The sequence below is a fragment of the Cygnus olor genome, chromosome 3, assembly GCF_009769625.2.
Source record: "Cygnus olor isolate bCygOlo1 chromosome 3, bCygOlo1.pri.v2, whole genome shotgun sequence".
In the NCBI taxonomy this organism is placed as follows: domain Eukaryota; kingdom Metazoa; phylum Chordata; class Aves; order Anseriformes; family Anatidae; genus Cygnus; species Cygnus olor.
Window position 1 is genome coordinate 115,704,954 of NC_049171.1, and position 23,422 is coordinate 115,728,375.

At 43.7% G+C, this 23,422-nt stretch overlaps 1 protein-coding gene across 2 annotated transcripts in view; it reads right to left on the bottom strand.

Annotated features, from left to right (window-relative positions):
- PLCB1 (phospholipase C beta 1) overlaps nt 1–21,135 on the bottom strand; it is a 382,337-nt gene extending 361,202 nt beyond the window's left edge. The window contains exons 1-2 of one of the 2 annotated variants that reach the window (XM_040551664.1): nt 20,723–21,111; nt 9,272–9,349 (exon numbers count right to left, since the gene is read on the bottom strand). In XM_040551664.1, the coding sequence (XP_040407598.1) occupies nt 9,272–9,349; nt 20,723–20,821 (177 nt within the window). In that variant the 5' untranslated portion in view covers nt 20,822–21,111. Of the gene's footprint in view, nt 1–9,271; nt 9,350–20,722 lie in introns of both variants that reach the window. The other variant, XM_040551662.1, reaches the window with a different exon arrangement.
- Between the last annotated feature and the right edge of the window lie 2,287 nt (nt 21,136–23,422).

Here is a 23,422-nt window from a genome sequence, read left to right on the forward strand (position 1 = left end):
CATTCGCCTAGGTCAGCTGCAAGCCAGTTCTCAGTAAGCAGTACTTGAAATAGCTGGTGGCACAGCTGTGCTGTAGCAGCTAACAACCCACAGGCTTCTCCAATTTTAAGGCAGACTTCGCAGCCTGGAGCTGCCAGGGATGTAGCACACAGCCAGTTTGGGGTGCCTGTACAGGCTGCAGCCACAAAAGGCTCAGCAGAGCTCTGGAGGCACACTACGACCTGCCTTGAGAGCAGGGGGAGGCTCTGACAATCCCCAGCCCCCATATTGCATGGGATCTCTTTGGGGAGATGGCAGAGCGGTAAAATTCTGACGGTCGTATAGAACTGCAGCCTTGAAATAGCAATGTTGTACATGCCCCCAAAGATGACATTGCTATTGAGCTAACTGGACAGCACTGTGTTTAATGTGCCCCAGAGATTCAGGATTTAAATCCATTCTCCAATGACAAACAATTCTCTTTGAAAAGAATACACGCTGTTCCTCTTGCACAATGTACAGCACATCTTGAATAAAGACATGTGCCAGTCTATAAAGCAGAATCAATCTCCACACTAGACATTCAGACCCTGGAAATCACTTTTCCTTGGAAATGAATGAAGACAAAAGCCTAAACCCTCTACATCACCTTCCTCCTAGCACTAGTGCAAGACGAATTGACGTCGGTAGAGCTACGATGTCACACACTACATAACAGAGATGAGAACATGCATCTATTACTGCTTTCTTTTGTGAGTGAAGGATAGACAATGACGTCAGGAAGTCAGAATACACTGGAAAACTTGCCTCCATGGGAAGATTCATTAGAAGAAGTAATGAAGATGAATACTCATTTCCTCTCTGGTGAAGAGCCCTAACTCTGAAATGACGAAGAAGGAAGTTTGCGTGCTGACAGCACACGTACGCAAAACCAAGCCGGGGAAGGCACGGTCTCTTCATCAGATGCAGACAGTCTCCCCTGTTTTGGTAGGGTTTGACATCCTCCAGAGCTAGCTCTGAATTTTAGTAGGAAGACCTCTGCCTGTTGAGGAGACGCAGCAACACAAAACATCATGAAAAGGCCACAGACAAGAGACAATATACCACTTGCAGAGGCTGCCTACTGATTTTATAGGGTAACCCAGCAGAACATTTGGAGGAGAACGGTGATATACAAACAACATCTGGGTAGTTAGAAAAGCCCAAAAATAATAGCCAGACACACATAATGAACCCAAACCTCTTTTCATTTGTAGCCTGAGGTTGTTTCTGTGTCACCCCAGTACTGGGATATATAATAAAAGTTGTCATTAAAGCACAGAAGATAGGACTGAAATATGATTCTCTGAGAAAGGACACTACAGAGGGTCTTCTGTCCATACACACTAACCCCGAATCAAAAAGGAAGGCAGCGCCATACAACAGAGAACATTGTTATCCCTGTAAACGCAGGCCAGGCGCTTTGCCATTTCTGCTCTGTGTGATGCTAACTGCAGGCATGCAGAGCTGCTGTACGATACCACCAAGACTGCAGGAGTAAGCAAAAGGCAGGAGAGGAAAGCAAGGTCAAGCATACATTTTTAATGGCAAAAAGCCTGAAAGCAACTGAGGCAAGTATTAGTACACAACTGCAAGCTATATGGACATTTGTTGCCAGTTACTTGGACATTCACACAGGAAGATCACATGTATGGAGACAGAACATTTTATTTAAAGTGCCCTGAAAATAATGCTCTATCTCCTAAAGAGCTTGGGGAAGAAAAAAAACAAAAACAAAAGCAAGCATGTTGGGGATGGGAAACAGCTAGGTTAGGAAGCATTAGAGAAGTGTCTGAGCTTGCACCACTACAGCCGAGCAGCAATGTGACAGGCACTCCGAGAGATCAGTTATCCTCCCAGCAATCAGGAAAGCTGATGTTGTAGAAGCCAATTTTCAAACTGTGCAAATAATAGGTCAGTCAGCAAAGCACATGCTGCAGAAATTCAGCCAAATGTACGCACAGACAGTGGACGTGAACACAAGAGACTATTTTAATTAAGGAGGAGAAGTGAGACTGAGGACTAACTCTCTCATTTACCATGAGCACATGAGCATCTCCACCAGCAAGGCACGTGTGGTGTCAGAGGCCGGCAGCACCCTGTGCCACCTGCTGAGCAGGCAGTCGCAGGCAGTCCCTGCTGCAACCTCCTGGTGGAGAACTTCTGATGGATAAAGTCAGCAGAGGGCAGACCGGGAGGCACAGCAGCCCATTGCCAAGTTAGGGCAAATCATGACTGAGAAGACGCGAGTGCCCAGGTCTCCTGACTCCCAGACAGTTCCTCAAAGCATGCATTGCTCTTAGATAAGGCCAAGTGTCTACTGACACATTAAGCAGTACTATACCACAGGAGATGTGAATCATAGGAAAATTGTTATTTAAGTCACAGCATTTGAAAGCCTGACACGGATGCCCATTAAAGAAGCCACTTCAGCATACAGCTAATATTCTTCTATGCCACAAATTGTCTTAGGACTGTTCTCAGTACCTGAGAATTTAAAAGTACCAAAATTTGGATTTCGGAAGTATGTGGACAGTCCAAAGTCATCCTCCTTTTTTGAAGTTCTTTGGGTTCCTCATTTCAGAAACTGTACCCTGGACTTACTGTGTAGATTAAACCCAAACCCTGTTTGCTATTCCTGCCTCCCTCACAATAATAAGGGAGATATTTAGCAGTGGGAAATGCTCATTAGAGATCTGTTTGATGTAGTACCATTTCCCTAATGGGCCTTGAACAATTTCCATGTTTTGAAAGCAGAGAGATTTCCTTTTAAAAATAAAATCAGCAGCCTGATGGGAAGTTGACCTCCATGAAATATTTCCTTCCATTATCACTTTCTGTGGCAATCCTCTACCACTTTCCTTGTCTTTTTTATTCCACTCACATACCAATATTTTTAGTGGTTGCAAAAACCTGTGAGCTGCAACTTCCAGGTGACTACAAGCTATTGCCAGGCTGACTGCCCTGCATGCCGGGAGTTATTTCAGTACTGCAGAGAAAGCACCAGCAGGCAGGTGAACTTTCCAGGATTGCCACTCTGGCCACTAACAGAGCTAGCAAATCAGCGTTTGAATGCTTTACCCTCAGCTGCTTCAAGCCAGCACTAGGGCCCTCAGCCTGAGAACTGCTGTTAGGGATTAGTTAGATTATCTACTGCCAAGCTGATTTTTGTGATGTTTCTCACACATCTGCATCGTCTGTGGAGGAAGAACTCACCTTTAAGATTTCAATTCCAATATCTGCACTGCTGAGTCTACTGGTTACAACCATCCCTCTTAGCAAGCAGTTGCATTCTTGAAGAGCTTCTCTTCCATTTCTCATTAAAAATGTGACAAACACAACTTTGGATGCCAATATTTGTAAGTAATTTTCTTATCCAAAGTTTTGCAGCCTGTTCAAGAAATGACATCCCTGTTCTTGAGCTCCTACTGCCCCTACAACAGCTCCCAACATTACACCTCAAATTCATCAACCAAGAAAATGCAAAACCCAGGCAGAGGCCCAGGTATTTGCTGTGCCACCACTATTTTTTACTAGCTTCTTCAGCTTCACTTAGATTTCTAGTTTTGGAAACCTCACATTACAACTCCTTGTCCCAGAGGAGTCCTCATCCAGATTCCCAAAGAAAACTACCCTGTGTCACCTCTTCCAGCATGTGACTTCTTTGTTCTGAAAATGGGATTTCAACGCAGTTCCACCTAATTGTACTGGAAGACTAGCCTGGCTTCCTCAGTACCTCAGCCACCTTCAAACACAAAAGATGCCTCATTCCCTAAATTTCCAACTGAACTACAGTGAGTTACTCCTGCCCTGAAAAATCAGAAGCAACCCACACATTCAATAAATGGATAAAGGAACAGTGCCATGTGGGCTCAGCCTCAAACGGTGCCATTCATGGCAATTTAACTTGTCCTTCAGTAGAAGAGGATTATAATCCAGTATCACAAGGGTCCTATTGATAAGAAGCTTTCTCAGCTGTGGCATTATTTCTGTGCATGCCAGTTTTACACTAGAGAATGGGCAGATGTAGATCATACATCATGTTTTTACAGAAGTCTATGGAGAAGCACCACAAGTACTAGAGCACTGAGAACATGAGCCATTTAATATAGAACTTGCTACTAGTACAACAAACAAAACACTCCTCAAAGACTTAAATATACAGGTCTTATTCAGTACCTGGTAAAATGCCAGTGTGGCACATGGATCTAAGTTCTTCCAGCTCCTATGTTTTGCAGCTAAATCAAAGGCAAGTCTATTTGCATGTCAGAAACTGTGTGATAGAGTCCCACGTATCCAATATTCACTATCAAACAGTATTAACAGACAGAGCTGTTGACTGCTGAAATGCTAGCGCTGCTAAAAAATACAAGGAAAGCCAGCAAGTTTTTCATTGTACATGTTAAAATAACCATTTCCATGGAGAGACATGCACCATCTTTTCTCATTTAATTAATGATATTTATAATCTCAGTTCTCCAAAAGGTCAGTTATTCAGCTTTTTTCCCTTTTACATGCCAGGAAGAGAAGTGTGAATACATGTTTAACGATGCACTTCTTGGATGTTCTCAGCAATGAGATCCACCACCGAGTAACCTTGCTCTTGAATAAATTAAGCCAAACAGTTGGTTTTAGGAGCAGGTATTTTTAAACCTAGTAGTATTAAATATTAAATCCTTCCCATTAAATTATTACATATATTTTAAATATTGATATATTAACTTCAGCCATTATTGTTTGCTTGTCAAATGTACTGTAAAACCTAGAAAGATGTAATGAAAAGATCTTTGACCCACAGGGCAGTCCAAATATTGACCCGATTGCTTTAAAGCCCCTATTCAAGACAGACACAAAAGAACTCTCTCAAATAACTCAGCCATAATCCCCAGCAGCTGGAAAAACGCCACATCTTTCATTTGGACGAGGGCAACGGGAATGACATGGAATTTACAAACATGCTGAAGCCAAGTCTAATCCTACGGAATCCTACCTACTGCAGGCAGAGCCCTGGGGCTCTCCTTCACACATCCACTCAGCAGTCCACGTTCGGTTTTCAGGCCCAATGAGACTCGGTCACCTCAGGACACAAGAGGAGAAAAGACCTTTGAGGCCAAAAAATATCCTCTCATTATCACCAGGAACCACAGTGTGTAGTGGCATGAAATGAGAAAGTTTCGTCTCAGGAGGAGCTGGGGAAATGACAAGCTGTAGATACTTCTGTACCACTGTGGTACATCATCCCGCCTTCTCTCAAACACATTCAGAAGCTCAAGCTATGAATTCTGCAAGCTTCCCCAGCCTCAGAAGCAGGGATGCCTTCCTGCTATCCCATAGCTTAGGTAGTGCTAGCCCTCTGACTGCAACCAGCAGAGGCAGGAAGCTTCAGCCACGCATCCCCTCCTACTGAGCATCACCTCAGCACTTAAAGCAGTTTCTCAGCACTGACTTCCATTGGACAAATGGGATCAACATCTCTTTACAACAGCTTTTCTGTGGAAGACAGATTAGAAGGCATTGTTGACCTCCCAGGCCTGGACACCTACATTTTATGACCCACACAGTTGGATAGCCCATCTCTTTCCATGTGGATGAGACCAGGTCTCCATCCCCTCTATTTTCAGCATGCTGCCACATCAGTGAGGTTACCTACCTTCCCACTTAAACATAAATCCATCAACACTAAAAAGTTGATGCCATCCATTTGATTGCATAATACAACTTACAGCTAGGGGATGCAAAAATAATAATGCACAAACTGGCCAACAATACTCATTTCTTGTCCTGTTCTGCCTACGCATCCGTTGATATACTCAGAAATCAGTCTCTCTCTAGCTTCGCTTCCAGCACCTTCTCATCTCCTGAGAACTGCTGTTATCATTCCTTTTTATTCTGGTAGAATTTCTTTTCACCTGGTTGAGTTTCAATTTGTCCTTCTTCAACACTCATGAACAGAAGAACAAACGACAGAAATGGCATTCCGTTTTCAAAGAAGTAGCAAGGAATTGAGATATGTTTCAGTAAGGTCATAGAAATACAACAATGCAATGAATATTGCCTGCGTTTCCTATAGTTAAGGAACATTACTGAAACAATAAGGTATATAACAGATGCTAGCTTGTCACATTAATTAATTTTTCTTTTTTTTTTAAACCCCATGTTGAGAATCATTCAAGTAATAATGTGAAATCAGCCAGCACTCTGCATACAGATGAAGCAAATATTCCAGAACCTTCATCAACAAAAGAATTTCATACTGAAATATCCAACTAAAATCAGAAAGCTGTCCTGCCATCTGTTTAAAATAGGTTTAAAATTTCCTTGTTGTTATCAGAAAACAATATAGCAAAATGCTATGTATGACTATTTTGAAGGCTTATCTTTACTGATGGCAGCAAAATATAGTTAAATATGCAAATATGCACTGAGAGTGTCACACCACAGGATCCCACAGTGCTCCTGTCAAAGCACAAGACCGGAGCTGAACTGAACTTGCTTCACAGTCCCTCACTGCAGCTAAGACCACGCTACGGTATGCGGCAAAGGTCAACCTAGCACATAAAAATCAAAGAGAAATGGCACATGGCCAGAAGAACCCGTACACATTTCCATCCTAGGCTACTGTTTAGTCTGCTGATAAAGTCAATTAAACAGAGAAGCGTGATCAACCACTTTGTAATACAAAACCTCTTCAAGTCCAAGTGCAGTGGTGCTGGGCCTGGGTATCTGGCAGGACACACCTGAGCCAGCCCAGACATAATCAAAGGCTCAAAACACAGCCATGAAGGAAGAAGCAAGGCACGTGGGTATGGATCTTGCACTGAGGGAGGCCTGAGCAGTTCACTGCTTGCCTTGCCTGAGGTTGTCAGATGCAGGGAGGGAAACGCTACCATCTCATTCATCCTAAACCCAAAAAGCAACACACAACTTCTCCAGGAACTCAGTTCTTCGTGCAGCCAGAGCTCAGTCTGAAGGACTTTTCAGACACCACACATATTATTTCCTTTCTCTGCAGAGAGGAAACAGGAAAACAATGCAAGCTCAACCAGTTAGAGAAAGCTGCACAGCTACAGCCACCAGTGACCTAAGTTAAATAAAAAATTAACAAGGGGCGCTTTTTTTTTTTTTACACTATACAGTGCTTCATGTATTTATTTATTTTAGATTACTGATGAGACAACAGCAACCAAAGGAGCTAAACATAAGCCAGTTTCTTCAAAATAATACTAGGTTAAAAAAAACAATCACACAGTCACACAGGGGCTGTGTCCTTCCGATACTATTTCTTCAAGTAATTCCACTGTCATCACAAAATCACCATTTACACAGAAAGAAGGAAATCAAGAGAATTTCTATATACCCTCTTTTTTTAATATATTTGTCATTTCACAGTAAACACAAACCCAGCCATTCTCTGCAACAGCAGAAGTGCTGTTTCCTTCCCAGTCCTTGCAGTATCAGCACCCCAACAGAAATATATTTATTTTCTTTATGTAGGCACTGTTATAACGGGGTACAGGAACAAGCTTTCTCTAATCGCCATGAATTATTAACCAGAAAAAAATCCTTTTTGTTGCCCTTCACAGAGGCTTGATTTGCAAGTTTAAAAATCAAACTGACATTTAATGTCTCTTGTACAAATACCCAAGCTTTTAAAAAAATGCTCTGGGCATTATAAATACATTTTTTCATGAATATGAGAACAACAATTCTATAAATAGCTATTCTTCACAGAAGTGCTTCAAGACATTGTTTTTAGAGACAACAGTAGGAAACTGAAGGAGGTCTTAGTGCCAAATATATTAAAAGTTAAACTCTCCAATCAACTCTGGTTTTCCATTTATTACTACAAAGTTTGCTATTCTTTTTCAACTTAAACAATTAGCTTATGCAAGGGAAGCAACAAATCAGTAGACTGTGCTACGTCTTGGCATAGCTACTGAGTTGGTGTAAATCAGTCATATCCTTCAACTTCTCAGGGGATCCACTTTGCTTCTTTGGGCAGCTATTTAACAACTCCAGACTGTCAACAGATGAACGCATTATTAACCAGCACCACCTTGTACAAGCACAAGCAAAGTAAGGCAGGATTTTTATTATAACTCCATGATATGACTTTCAAATACACTGACTCAAAACTGTTCTCCATCTCCTCTAAAAAGCAAACATAGCAAGATAAATATGAGCTAATGTAACAGCAAATTGCCTGTACAGTCTGAACATTTAATGGTTGCTACCTCCTCAAGCAATTTGTGCATTGGTATCTAAACATAAAATCAACAGGAACTTGTGAAAAACAGCTACACAATGAGCAAACCAGGTTTCCATAGCCAGAATAGCATACTTAGTCATCTTGGCACGTACTCCAAAACAAGGCCAAAGCCCCAACACTACCAGGTTTTCAACAGGCAATGGGTACAGGCACTTAGCTCCTAAGCACTTGAAAGAAAGTTCATCTGCAGAAAAGAGGAACCTATTTAGTTTCTAGTTTTGACGCAGCATTTTGCTATAACAATTTCAGCAATAATTTGCTATTATATATTTTATACGCTTTATGAAAGAAATTGTACCCAACTGCTAATTGCACAGATGCTTTCACCATGCTGCAAACCACAGTCTCTAATAGTTGGAAATATGACAGTGATGATTTCAAGAGGTGACACCAACACAAAACTGGAGGAATGAAGTGATGAATCAGGCCATGAGCTTCCCAACAGCTCCCCAGCCATAATAGTGATCTAAGCATGCTGGAATGTTTTTAAAAGAAAGTGAGCGTCCAGTAAGGATTAGTAAGAATTTAGTGACGTGGCCCACCAGGCGAGGCCAGGGAGCATGCGGCAGTTCAGGAGGAAGAATTCAAAAGGAGTTCCAGCCTTTGGGTATTCTAGCTCTGCCACGTACCACATGGAAGGCAAGACAGAAACCACAAGTCAACTATGAACCAAAACAGCTAGATTGATTCTTACCTGTAAACCAAAACATTTATACAACTCATCGGGCAACAGATCATCAATGTGGCTAGAAACAACAGGAGCACAGCAGAAATCCAGTCTCTTACCCTTCTCTCCATGTTTTGTGCACCAGGAATGGACCGCAGACCTTTTTATGTTTGCTCCCCAGAAGAGCAGAGGAACAAATGCTGATGCTATGTTTGTCTAACATACCAGAACCAGCACACAAAGCCTCCTTACTGCTGCCCATCACACCACAGCAAACAGAACGAATCATTCTGGAGTAATAAATCTTTTCCTCTTACCTTGTTTTGATCTGTCCAGTAGAAGAAAAATCCCTGTGGATCTGTTCTGAGAATAACTGGAGTGACAACAGTGGAGTCCTAGAAAGAAAAAAAACACAAACAAAATAACATGTCAGCACACAGAACACGTAATTATGCACTAGCTGCTTTGCCACCCCTGTTAATGAACTGCAACATCCAGATACTACCCGGAAGGTATCACTTGCAAGATGTCACTAGAAGAATTTAATGTCACCTACCTCATCTCCATTTTCCTGACATAATGTATTTCCATTACTGAAAAGACAGTACTAAATAACTTCAAATGTGTCAATGCATGGAGTTTTTCCAGAAAAGCTGGAAGTGGAGTTAAACAGACATAATGTGCTAATTGTCAAACCAGAGCCCATACAAAAAAGTACTACAGTTATCACAAGTCCCATGTGAATCCAAATTAACCTTTAGATAATAGACAAAGCCTAAATGCATACAAGCTTTACTTAACATACAAAGACTGACTTTGCCAACAAAACCTGAGGTAGTACCTACTATGTTATAATAAGCCTTTGTCAATTACTTTAACACCAACAACCACCACCATGCAGCTATTAGGGTTTTGTTCATGAAGTACACATGCTTTTTCCCTTTCACCAGATCAGTTTAAAACCTGTCAGCTCTGGTAACAAACATAGCTCGGGTCATTTAAAAACAAGCACGCTTGTAAGCACTAGCACTAAGGAGGCCTGGTTTCCTACTTATTTATGTATTCTGACTGGTGCCTGACCCAGGAGATATAAGCTCTATCCAAAGCCTCTCCTGCAGGTGGGTGTTCATTACATCTCTCACCCACTGGGATTCCCTGGTGCCTAACAATAATTGAAATCAGTGCAGCCTGGTCCTAATAGAATTCCTCTTCTCCTTCCTCTACCATTTTTCATGACATCTGTAAAAATGCTGCTGTATGGGGACCCCTACCTTTTTGCCAAACTCGATTAAAAAGTTACGGAGGGAGCACAGAAAAGAGGAAGGCAGGCAGAGAGAGAGATTGCTTACACCTTATCTCCACAGGAAACCAGAGTAAATACACAATTCCTCCTCAAACAGAATGTAGATTTCTGTCAAAGTGTTAAAGGTATTTTACAGCTTTAGTATCCACCTATTTTCAAAGCAGCAGTATATGAGGTCAGTCTAAATTCCTTTAAAGGACAAAAATAGGCTCTGATAGGTTCAAATCAAAATCAAATGCATTTGTGATTTGTTAGTTGTTTTCTTCAAATGCAAGTGAAGTTGCTGGAGGTGGCATTATCATAAATAAATAAAAACTAACTTAATGTAAGTGTCATCTCCAAGGCAAAAAGATAAGCTTCCTGCATCATGCCATTAGTACAGTCCTTTGTGATGGAGTAGCAAACCCCCAGTAATGGACGTTCATGAAACAGGGAAGTTGAATTATTCCCAATTTGCATGTTTTCTATCTCAGCACAAGAGAAATACAAACAGAAAAGCAATTCCACACTAAGAAGAAATATAAGATCAAACCCCTAAACGAGTGTAGAAATCCTCTTTGCTACCAGAAGACATGGGCTGGGGATTAACTGTGCCACAGGTACAGTGACACCCAAAGGGCTCCACGTGGGCTTTCGGAGGCTGGGAACAAGCGCGACTGTCCCAGAGCTATGGGAACAGCCCAGCTGGGAGCAGAGCTGCTCACACAGCACCACCGACCCCTCTTTTCCTCACTACAACAGAAAAAAAACAGTTCTGGAGACAACTCTCTTCTATTATATTATTTTTATGTTCCACACAACCTTTGCGTAACTATGTAAAATGAATGGAAAAACTTGAAATGTCCTTCTACTTTGGGATGAGATACAACTTGTGGGTGGGGGACAAAGAGAAAGAAGTGATGAGAAACAGGCATGAAGAGATTATGTCTCAGATTAATCAATTGTGCCAGTTAATTGTGTCAAATCAGCTGCTCCAACCCCAAAGCTGTTCAGATTTGTCTGTGCTGATGACTTCGAGCTGTCAAAGTAATACTTGTCTAGCTGTGGGTTGTAAGGCGTTGGCTTGAATCAGACTCAAACGCAGAGCTTGGGGAAGAGAGCCTTCGACATCTAGTAGGCAATATAAAGCAAGTCTCATTGTAACAATGAGTTAATTTAAGATCCACTGTGCTCCAGGAAGATTTTAATAAATAAATAAATAAAAAGCAGCCATACATTACTCCTTTCTTCTAGATTAGCTACACTTCTCTGACATTAAGCACAGCACTATTAACACGCTGATGAACATGAGAACCCCACCCTGTCACACTGAACACAAACACAGGATCAGAGAATAACTTGGTACATGTGACTTGGTGTACGTAACTATTAGGAACCCGTCCACACAGCTAACAGCAGTAATAAAAGTCACATGCAGAATGTTTTATATATTCTACAAGATAACTATAAATTTAAGTCCCTGCCACTAGGAGCCAGACTATTTAGTTCTGGGAACAGAAGAATGGAAATAAACTTCTCTAGTCAGCTCTGCAAGTTGTTTTGCCCACTCGACAAAGGACAGAGTGTTCGTGTCATGTGGAAGAGGTCTGTTGCTTGTATATTGCTTTGCAATCATCTGCAAAGGTAGGCAACAGTCAAAAAGGTACATAAAAAAACTTGATACACATCACATTCAGGAAGAAGAGCAGTTCAATTCTCTGAATTAGAAACTTGTTTCAAATGACAGTTGTCTGGTACATTTATTTACAAATATATATATTTTATATATATACACACACACACACACACACATATACACACTATTATGTGGAAGAAAATGTGGCTTCTTACCCAGAAGACACACCTGCAGTCATTCAGGACAGTGTCCTGAAGTCCATTAATTCAGTTTCCTCATCCAAAGAGCTGACCTGTCTCATAACTCCCCTGAACAGCGTTACCAACCACATTCACTTCTACAGAAGAGGGTAACAGACAGGACTCAAGTGATGTGCACTACCTCTCAGCCCTCTATCTTCTAGTTGAGGCAGTTCTATACAGAGCTGTAAAAAAAATAAAAGGAAAAAAGGAAAAAAAAAATTGGAGGACAAACACATAGGGAGCAGAGGTTCATTTCTTCCCTAACCTATTCATATCCAGAACACAAAAATAAAACAGATGAAAAGAAAGAAAAAAGAAGCTAGTGTTATACATCTCTCAAACTGTCAGTTTGGGAAATTAGCACACATTTATGTGTCTAGAAGGGGCACAGATCCTCTGGATGGCAACAAAGCAAGAAGCCCTTTGTATAGGGACCCCAGATTCTTGAGACACTTCCAAGCGTATAAGGAAAGAAGCAGGAGTGGTGACCAAGGTAAGAATCAATGGCGAGCAGGCAGGGGAGAAGAAGAGAGAAGCGGGGTGTCACAGTCAGTGAAAGTGTTTGTGACTTCTCAGGTGTTTTTTTTTTAAAAGCCACCCCTGGGTGCTCCCGCCAAGCAGGGGCTTGGTTTCTAACTGATGGCACTGCAAAATCCTTGAATAGAAAGGAGAAGTGGTCCTATTCTGACAGGCTTAGCAGGCTTCATAGCACACCAGTCTGAATTTAAGTGAACGATTTTTTTAAAAGAGCTTTTAATTTGACCTTTAAAGGCCCCCTACCTTTTATTAGTTGACTTTGGGCCAGTTCTCTACTTTCCTCCAATTTCACAGCCTCAATTCAGTAGTGTGGTTTGGTCTATACATATTCCATTCATTTGCCTCCTAATTGCCAGCACAACCTCAGACCCTGCAATAGCAATATTCTCTATTTTATACTTTTAAACAAAGAGGTTTCAAATTTATTCCCACAAAGTGCTACCGAGAACTCTAGGATATTTACTTGCCAGGCACAGCAGAACATGGCCATAAGAGATCAATGTGAAAACATACATTTAATTGTATGTAACTGTTGCAAGGTCTACTTTAGGTGTAGGCCCCCTAAGCCACATCCCAAATCAGCCAGCAAAAGCTGCCACCTCTATTTTAATATTACTGACCAAGAACCCCCTGTACTTCATTCCTTATGTGCTAAAGCAAAGGTATATACTATCACCACCATGTTTTGTGTTGAGAACAAATCAGTGTTAAAACGATCAGAGAACATTGCTACTGTACCTGTGATGCAAATATTGGATCAATCCCACGATAAGTGGGAAGCTTCTAATGGATCTTACAAGTGGATTAGAAGGGAGTGAAATTCTACGCGTACCTTGTCAACCTCAAGATCACAAGTCAGGTGAGTCTGTGTTTTTATAAAGCAGACAGGTATTGATGATGTTACCTATAAACAGTCAGAGTCAAAAATCCATACCTACAGACTTTTAAAAGAACAGGAGACCAGCCTTTCTGATCAGCTCTTCCTACAGGTGGGGCTCACCGCGCTGCCTTATTAACCCTGTCCATTGCCTGCTTTTGCCTCAGATTTTCAGAGGCCTCTTAACATCCCCAAATAATAACCTGAATACTTTTACGCACAGCAGTATTTCATGTGCTTGAACCTTCTCCTGGAAAATTTCTGCCAAACTGCTTCCAAACACAACGCTAAGAAATATAGGTTGTTTCTGGCAGAGGCCAAGTATTCTGCAACTTTTCTTTCACCTTGGAGAATGGGCTTGAACTCTGGTTGAGGGTGTAAAGGCTGCATGGAAGGTGTGAGGAGAGTCCCTGCAAGGAGTTCTTTTGCCACCCCACAATGTACAGGGATTGCAGGATTGAGGGGAGGAAGAGGAAAGGAGAAGGGATAGCAAAACCATAGTTTAGATGCGTTCAGCAAATAGATTAGCTTCTAAATTCCATAATACACTGGGCACACTCAAACTGGAAGTAAGCAGGATTACGCAAGCAATTAGCACTATGAATTTCCTTAGTCTGACAGCTGAACTACAAATGACAGGGAGAAACTGTCCATCCCCTGGTTTGCTTGTAAAGGAACAGATTGCCAAAAGGGAAGGCTGGAGACACTGCAATGAGCGCTGGAGGTTGGAAGCAGGAGAGGAAATCAGAACTGGAACTGAGGGCCAAATAGGATTGGGACTGGATGCAGGACTAAAAGTGAAAGTTGGGACCTGTAAACTGAAATCCCACTTGTTCCACGGGAACATGCAGCGAAATATTCTTCACCATTAGAGTGGTTAAACCATGGAGCAACTTTGCTGACAGCACCACATGACAGTAGTCATCATTCTGGTAATTAAGGCTAACTTCCTGCAAGTTTAAAAGAGCTACTTCAAGCAGGATTTGTTTCTCAGAAGCAGACGGCCCCTGCCTCTTTCAGGACGTCCAAGATCTTAAGCTAATTACAGCCTTATTTCATGTAGCTTCCATTTGTCTGCGTGAGCCCTTATTTGTTGTAGATGCTGCAAATTATGCAGTGAAGAAGGAAGGAATAAAGAAACGTATGTAGCCAAATGCCAACTGGGAAGCTATCATCTCTGCCAGATAGTTCTGTGATGCTGAGCAAATCATTTAAACCAAACTGCTCATCAGCATAACTGCTGTATTCTGATTTTAAGGGAAAACCAGAATTCTATTTCCACATTTCATTACCTAAGTTTTAGAGATGCTGAGCCCAAATCAGTCATCTGCAGTCACTAGGGACTCATTCTGAACATCTGACTGCGTGGTGCTACGCAGTCGGAAAATTAGGTCCAAGGTATCTAATCACAGATTAAAAATTAGTAGTTTTTAATGTTGGTCTCTTTTTTTGGACCTGCAACAGTACAATAGGGAACACATTTTGTCACCTAATGGGTCTTGTGAAAATAAATTAAGAGGTGCTTATGAAGCATTTCCTTTATAATAGATAAAAGACTCCATAACGATTAAAGTTAACTTTACTTCACCACAGCTTTTTATTAAAAAAAAAAAAAAAAAAAAGCTTGCAGCACTCAAACATTAGGGTGAAGAGTCCATACAGTACACAATCTCAATGCACTGTTAACTTCCCTTCCACACAGAATTCTTATTTACTTAAAAGAGACGTGTTCTGATTTCCCGTTTCCTTAGTATCTAAGGCTCCCAACGCTCAGAGGCTACCATAACAGATGTTATCTACAACTTGAACCACGTGAAATCTTCCCCAGATCTTCGGAGGCACACATCGCACCACTCTGCAGGGGACGGAGCTAAGTTCAGGCTTTCCCCTTTACTGCATGTTAACTGTTGAGAAATTTCAAACTCAATCTGATAACTTGCTTATGTTGCAAAAGACCCAAACCACAACTTCTATTCATTTAGGTTAAATATTTTCATATAGCACAGAGCTGTTGTTTGTTTACTACACGAAAACAACAAAAACTCTAAAATGTTTGACTAACTTCTTCCCTCCAGACTGAAAACATTCAGAAAAAAAATAAACTGTTTTCAGTTTATTGTTTTAGTTTTATACACACAGAACAATGGTTGCTCATTTTTCACAGCCCCAATACTACCCTGTAGTGACAGACTTGTGCAGAGTTTAGAGAAATGCAGGGGGGTGGGAAAACAATCTACACGAGCATCAGCATCTTAAACCGCTTCTGAACATTTCCAGTCTTTTGTTGTTTGATCTCTGCTTATCCATAATGATACTCGGATGTTACATGTACTTGAAAGTTTAAAGGGGATGTACCTCACACTCTTGATAATCTTCTTTAAGAGCCTCTAACTAAATAGAGAAGCCTGAGAACTCTGCATAGCACTCGTCTGAACTCAAAAACATTTATAAAGACAAAGAAGGGGGATCTAAGAAAAAGAAGGCATTAAAACAGAACTTAAAAGACCTGGGCTCATTTTTGCTTCTCACTGGAATACCTGGTGCTGTAGCCACTAAACAATACTACCGATAAGTAGTTTAGTTTCAGTAACTAAAGGTTCCTTTAAAATAATAATAATGAAAAGGAATCACGTCCCTCACCTTAGGCGTTGTTACATTACCTTACCCATATCGTTAACTTGCAAGTAAAAGTAAATAGCACAAGCTACAGAGCAACCAGTCAAATTCTTTATGTAAAGTACATATTATCACTAGGGAAGACAAGAGAGCCTTTAAGCAAGAACTGAAAGCAAACCTATTTTTGAAAATACACCATCAAATTTACTTACTTCAGTATGCCAATTACTGCTCTTAGAAAACACCAGTTCAGCTGTGCTCTAGCTGTTGTACTATTTGTTAACTCTGTTATGTCTACCTTGTTCCCACTGCAGGCCAAAGGAAAATAAAGCAAGAAAAAAAAAAAAGAGGCAGAGGCAGGTCTCAGCCCCTTCAGACTTCAGCTCAATGCTGAGGGAAGTCTTTCTTCAAGAAGGAACCTCCTTTATACTCAGGGTTCATTGATGTCCTCAGCTAGCAACATATTCTCCTACGTTAAACTCAGCCCCCTACAGAAAAGCTTCACCCATACATTTAAATGCATCCTTTTTTGTTTTCAAACTGTTTTAAAGCTCATCAGGAAGAGCTGCTACAACCCTGGGTTTCACTACAGCTGAGTGGATCAAGTCAGCTCTTCTCCCTCTGTCATAGACGTCACTTCTCTCTAGGAATGACAGACCACATCTGTTCACAGACCAGACCAGGGCCTAGGAGACTCTGTCGCTTCACGGCAGTAAAGAAGTGGTTGCAAAATCCCAACTGGAGGCAGCATGAAGAAACAGGACTTGAAGAAGCTCAACAAACTGGCACCATAAACCAGGCACACATGCATCCACAACCCCCCCCATCTATGCAACCGGTCACTTTCATCCTTCGCTCACTCAAGCTCCAGCTATTTCTGCCCGGTGCCTTCTGAATCCAGTCCAGATATCAAAAACAAGAATTAATTCTAAACTTGGTTTGCTGACTGTAAGACTGCTGTAGACTAAAACAGAAACAGTGTGAGAAAAGCAAAGTAACAGGGAAATAACAATCATCGGCTTGATTTCAGTGCTTTGCATCCTGATCCCAAACTGAATTTGTGAAAAGCCTCCAGGTAAGCATTGGATGGCTGAACGTAAGTGCCATTGTAGCCGACCCCAACGCACATAAGTGTGACTTGAATTGCAAAACCGGAACTTTTTAATTGACCCTAATGCTTTTACAATTTAGAAACTGAAAACGGTCTGCGGAAGAAATGGAATTTCAAGGCTCCTGAGCTGCCTGCCTTCCACCTGCCTGCATTTGATCTTAAGTGCTTGATGTAACCTCTTCCTCTTCTCTGCCAAGATCTTATCACAGCTCGGGCAAGGCTTTTCTCCTTCAAACCGGATTATCATCACACCTCGGGGGGCGGGAAGGGATGAGGGCACTGGAGGAGATCCCTATGCAATATGTAGCACACTTCCCCGCTGCTCCTCAGAGAGGAGGCCCGTATAATGGTGCCAGTACCACATCTGCGTATTAGCAGCTTTGCAGTTACCAATTAGGCACAGAGCTACTGGAAGCTCGGGATGGTGAGCGCAGGGGTGGGTCTGTTTAGAAGCCTGTACCGCTGCTGCCTTTGTCAGACACGTTCTGCACAGCACACTGCAGCATCCTGCTGAAGGCTACCGAACGCATTCTTTAACAACTATTACTCTACACACCATGAAATTCCTTACACGCCTTTCATGCCCTGGTTAAAATCCTTTCTGCATTCCCATTTAAAAAAAAAAAAAAAAAAAAAGTGCACCACTTTTCAGTAGTTTATAACTCAGCTGAAAAAATTTTGCTCTGGGCTGAAACTTGGTGCAAGTCCTAGGAATTCACTGCAAACTCTCCTTTGCCTTATGAGAAGTGAAGTCGAGTCAATAGAGCCATCTTTAAACTGGAAAACAAAACAGCAGAAAAGCGTACCGAAAGGGTACGCCTGCGACAGGAATGAATGTTGCCCTGGTGCACGGGTGATGCAGAAGTACTGAGCTCCAGTTGTTACTCAGACACAGAACAGACCAAATTGGTGCATAATACACACCAGCGTGTGAGCGTAGCCTCTCTGAACAGCCCTGTTAGCGTAGCAGATCCAAAGCACTCATTACGGTCAATTCCATGTTACTGTTACATTTTGTAGTTTACCATTTCTCATTACAGCCCATTGTTTCACTGAGAGCTTGTGCGCGTGTATTTACACGACAGAGCACAGAGGTTCGGATTAATTATCATCATTTTTAAAAACCCTTGAAGCAGATTAATTGATAGAAAACAAATACTCAGAAGTGGTTATTGGCTACTCAGTGACAAATACCCAAAGTCACTGAATATGCATTCACCTGAAGACTTCCTTACGGCCAGAGTGCCAAAGGAAGGAGGTTAATTTCCACTGAAACCTTTGATTTTGTCGGGCTTCCACTGCTGAGAAGAAACATTAAGGGCAGGACAGGGCAGGAAGGGCGATGCGCACACACATACACACACTGCGTGGTTAGCAGTCAGGTACCGCTGGTGTTCTTCATCACAAGAGCGTGGCTCGATACACAACAACTTCCGCAAGATTGCTGAATTTGCTCACAAAAATACTCACTAAACACAACAGGACTCTCAGACACACTTTCTAGGTAATACCTGCGTGTCGCTCAATGTCACCTTTAACCTGAATCTCATTTCTTTTGCCAGATTTTAGCCCTATTTTATTATGGCAGCCTTTATGTTTAAAATTGAAGATCTTCCATTTAGTCTATAGCAGACAGATTAGCCACTGAACATCCACTGTGCATGGAAATCGCCTCCTTCAAATGCTATGTGTACAGTATAGTGCACGGAAATAGCACTTAAATCATTTGAATTGTTGCCTAATTGCTTGGACTCTTGGTCTGGAGACTGAAATTACACCATCGACTTGACCTCTGGATCTATCTGCATAAATTTCATGGTAGCTTTGTAAATTTCTTGGTAACTTACCAAACTAAAACAATAACTGCAATGCCAAGGCTAAGATTACATTGTACTATACTGATGAAAGAAACTGACTGAAGGAAAACATTCTCTGACTATCAGGCAAGTGATTCAAGCTTAGCTCCATCTATCTTCAGATCAATCATAACCTGTGTCAAGCCACTGTTTATTACTGTGGACAAGGTCAGGTTGCTCAGTTTATTAGAAAGGTATTAGCTCCTTATTGTAAATAACATTCCACACCGCAGTTGGTTTTTTTTTTTTTTTTTTTAGTGTGTTTTCCTTTTTTTAAGTGTTCTTTCCCTTCTTGAGAGCCTTTATCACAGGTTTATAGAGGTCAGGCTCACACATTTGGCTGCTGGACAGGCTGAGAGCAACAGCAAAGCAGCGATACGTAACAGGACAAGAACAGTTGTCAGACACATGAACTGCTCCTTCTCCCTCCCGCCAGTTATTGCTGTGCGTGTCCTTAGCACAGCAAAAATATCCAAGAGCTGTGTTAAGGCTCTCAAAACAAGTTATCCTCACAGCTCTTCTGACACTCAAACTGCCCAGCACACCCAACTTCTCTCCCAGCCACTCCCCTGCCACAGCTCTAGCCTCACGATGTCCCTCTGTCTCCAGACCATTCACTGCCAGACCTGTGGGGCACCCAGCCCTCCACACACAACCAGGGCACAAACATCCAATGTCATGCTGTAGGCACGATGCTGCAAGAGCAAAGCTAGCCGTCCTGCCTGTTTTCCTTCTCTACTGCACAACATCTGCACTTTCACAGTTTGACAAAAGGCAGCTAAGCAGAAAAAGCTTAGCTTTCCCCTGCCTTCCTCTGACACAGTCCCGGGCACAGCCTGCGAGCAAAGACAGTGCAGCTGCCCCCATGAAGGTGAAGCAAAAGCCATGCTCCTCTGCTGCGTGGGGCAATACTTGAGAAAGTGTCAGGAGGCAGCAAGTGGCAAGGGGAAAGCAGGGGGAATTCTGAGGCGAGTCTCGTGTCCTCGTGAGCCAAGGAAGAAGAGTGCCTTCCGCAAAGGAAGGAGGATGAGAGGGAGCGGGGAGCTGAGGGACATCGTGCCCAGAGCTCGACAGCCCTGCCGGGCTGGAGGAGGACAACGGGAGGGACAGGAGCCACAAGGACAGGACAGAGAGAGGCAGGGAGGAGGAAAGGAGAGATGGAGCAAGAGGCAGGGAACAGGTTGAAACAGCCACGTTAGAGCCACGGGGATGGAGACGAGCAGGATGACAGGAGGGAGGCGGCACAGCGACAGGAGCCAGCCGAACCACGGCTCGTACGGGCGAAGCGAGCGCGGAGGCGACTTCAGTCTTTGGAGAAAGTTTGACCGCCCGGGGCTGGCGCTTCAGCAGCACCCCTGGCCCGGCACAGCCCGGCACGGCACGGCACGGCGCAACCCAGCACGGCCCGGCACAGCACGGCACGGCCCTAGCGGTGACACCGACGGTGCCCCAGCGGCCACCGGCTCCCACCTGCCCGCGGGGCGGCCCGGCCGGGCTCTTCCCCACCGCCGTGCCAAGCCGAGCCGTGCCGGTCTCCCCGGGTGCGCCCGAGCCCCCCACGCGCGGCGGAGCCCCCCCGGGCGGACAGGGGGCAGCGCGGCAGCTACTCACATCGTCCCACTTGACGAATTTGACGCCTTTCTTCAGCGCTTCGGAGACGCAGACGGGCTTGAGCTGCAGAGCGTGCACGCCGGGCTGTGCCCCGGCCATCTGCCCCGCATCGACGCGCCCGGCCCGGAGCCGAGGAGCCTGGGGCGAGCGGCCGGGAAGGGCCCGGGGAGCGAGGCCGGGAGCCGCGGCTGGGCGCGGGCAGGGCAGCGGCGGCCGAGCGGCTTCAGCGGTGCCGGCCGAGGGAGGCGGCGAGGCGGCGGCGGGCAGGGCGAGCCCCGCGGCGGCACATCCCCTATACGCGGCGGCACATCGCCTATATACGGCCGCGCGCCCGCTCGCAGCCGCTCGGCAGGGGCACGGCGCTGCCCGCTCCCCGCCCGCCCCTCCTCCTCCTCCTCCTCCTTCCTCCTCCTCCTCCTCCTCCTCCTCCTCCTGCCGCTGCCCGGCGCGGCCCCGCGGCTCCACCTGGCGGCGGCCACGGGCAGCGCGGCCACGGGCAGCGCCCCCCGGGGCTGGGCAGGGCCTCGGGCACCGCACGGCGCCGGCTGCCGCCCGCTGGCACGGCTGCAGCAGCCCTAAAAGGGGCCAGGGCCCCCTAAGGGTGCCCGGGGACCGAGGGTGAGGGGCTGCTGCGAGGGGCAAGGAGCGGTGCCCCTTGGCAAGGTCAGGCTGCAGAAGGGGTGAGCGCAGGGGAAGGTGAGGGCTGTTTTAGGAAATAGTCATGGCACGCTGATTTCCAGAAGAGAAATACAGTGCTCAGCCTGCAGAGTGGTGAATGGGACAGCAAAGGAGGGAAGACTCTAAGGAAAACGTGCATGCTCTTCCCATCAAAGCTTGGTGCTTTAAATACACAGAAATTGCTTTCCCAAAGCTTGCTGCTTCCTCAGCATTCCTTAATTCAGTTTAGGTATACTTCACACAGAAGACAATGCGGATAAAGTCTCCTTTCACCCACCAAAATCCTCAATCCAAGGTTTTATAGGAAAGATTTTAGAAGAACAAAGCCACACATGCGCCAGAAACGGCCTTCTCTCCCTTAGAGTCCCTGTGCAGCCACAGTGGAGATGAAGCATCAGATGACACAGCACAGGAGATTTCTGATTTCCCTGTAAAGGTTTCCACTTGACCCTTATGAGTTAAGGGCAGCAGGTCAAACTTCTACCATAGACAAAGCAAATGATGTAAAAGAATGACTTCAAAGAAAAATTGATTTTGTTTTAGGGGAATGATGTTTCAGAAGATTACCAGGTAAAAATATATATGCTATAGGTGGGGAGGTGACTTAAAAAAAAAAAACAAAAAAAGAAAAGCTACAAAACTGGCACATTGGACTCCGGATTTGCTCTTACTGTTAGTTACAGGGTTGTTAAAGCTTGCTGGTCCTCTGCCAACTTTTTTGACTTCAACAAGAAACTTTTCATTGCCTTTATCAGGAGCTGAATCCACTCCACAACAGCCTGTACAGGCAGCACGCACACTCCGGGGCCAATCAATCCATTTGTTCAGGGTTTTATTCTTAACAACCTTCCATGCAAATAGCGGTGCCATGTCAGTCAGGCTACAAGTCTGCTGCCCCCCTGCTGCGCTCCATTTCCCACTGATTTGCCAGGACTTAAAAAATAACAAATTCTGGGGTTGAATGCACTGATGTGGGTACAGGATTGCTCTCTTTATGATGGGGGTATGGGGGAGAACTTTTCAGTACCGTGCTCACATCTGCCTTTTCATCACAGTGTATAGTATACAGAAGAATGAAAACAAAATATTAAAATCCCTCAGAAATTAAGAGCAAAGAGCCCAGATACTACCGTACTTATCCATGATCACTTAAGCACTTGTATTCATAGCAGTCTGCCAAAATCAACTGCCTGGAAAACGTAAAACTACCAGTGATTGGGACACCTCTGGCCATTTTCTCAACAAGCCCATAATACGTTTTTGCTTGGCCTAGACTTCTTTAAACTCTGTCAGGAAAAAACAATTACAATTCACAATGATACCTCCTGATTCCTGATGCTACCACAGAGCCCTGGGAATCCATTAGTCTGACCACGTAGGAGGTGACCCTATAGATCAGTACAAAATCTGATATTTGTAGGTGGTATTTCAGATATGAGGTGGTGTTTGGAGGAGTTTTATGGCTTCTCAGACTTAACTGTTTTAATCTGATGAAATGTACCAGACCATGGTATTTGGCCGAAGTGAAACATGCCTTTTGTGTGGCAGATAGCTAATGGATTGTGCATCAAAAGGAGGAAGAAGCACAAAAGGAAATGGCACTATGACTGTGCCTATTAAACATCAGTTCTGGAAAGTGCTTATGATTCAGTGTTTGCTGAAATCCTGGGCTCAGTGAAATCAGTGGGAATTTAGGCAACCCAGTTTATGTGTTACACTGTTGCTCAGTTAGCCCCTACTCCAGCTAAGAATACCTTTCTTGGTACATACTGCAAATACTTAAATTCAAAGCACATCTAAATTCAAGCTTCTTCCACAAAGCATGGCATCAGTGACCTGGAAACAGGCTACGCTCAGCAGGATCACTATACCCAGAAAGAGTACGATTATCTTATCATTAGATGATGGGACTAAGTCAGACAAAAGAAAAAACAGACACCTTTTATCCAAGTGTGCAGTAAGCCTCACTAAATACCTAGCATTACGCCTATCTTCTGTTTCTCCTTGACCCAGCCCTTTTAG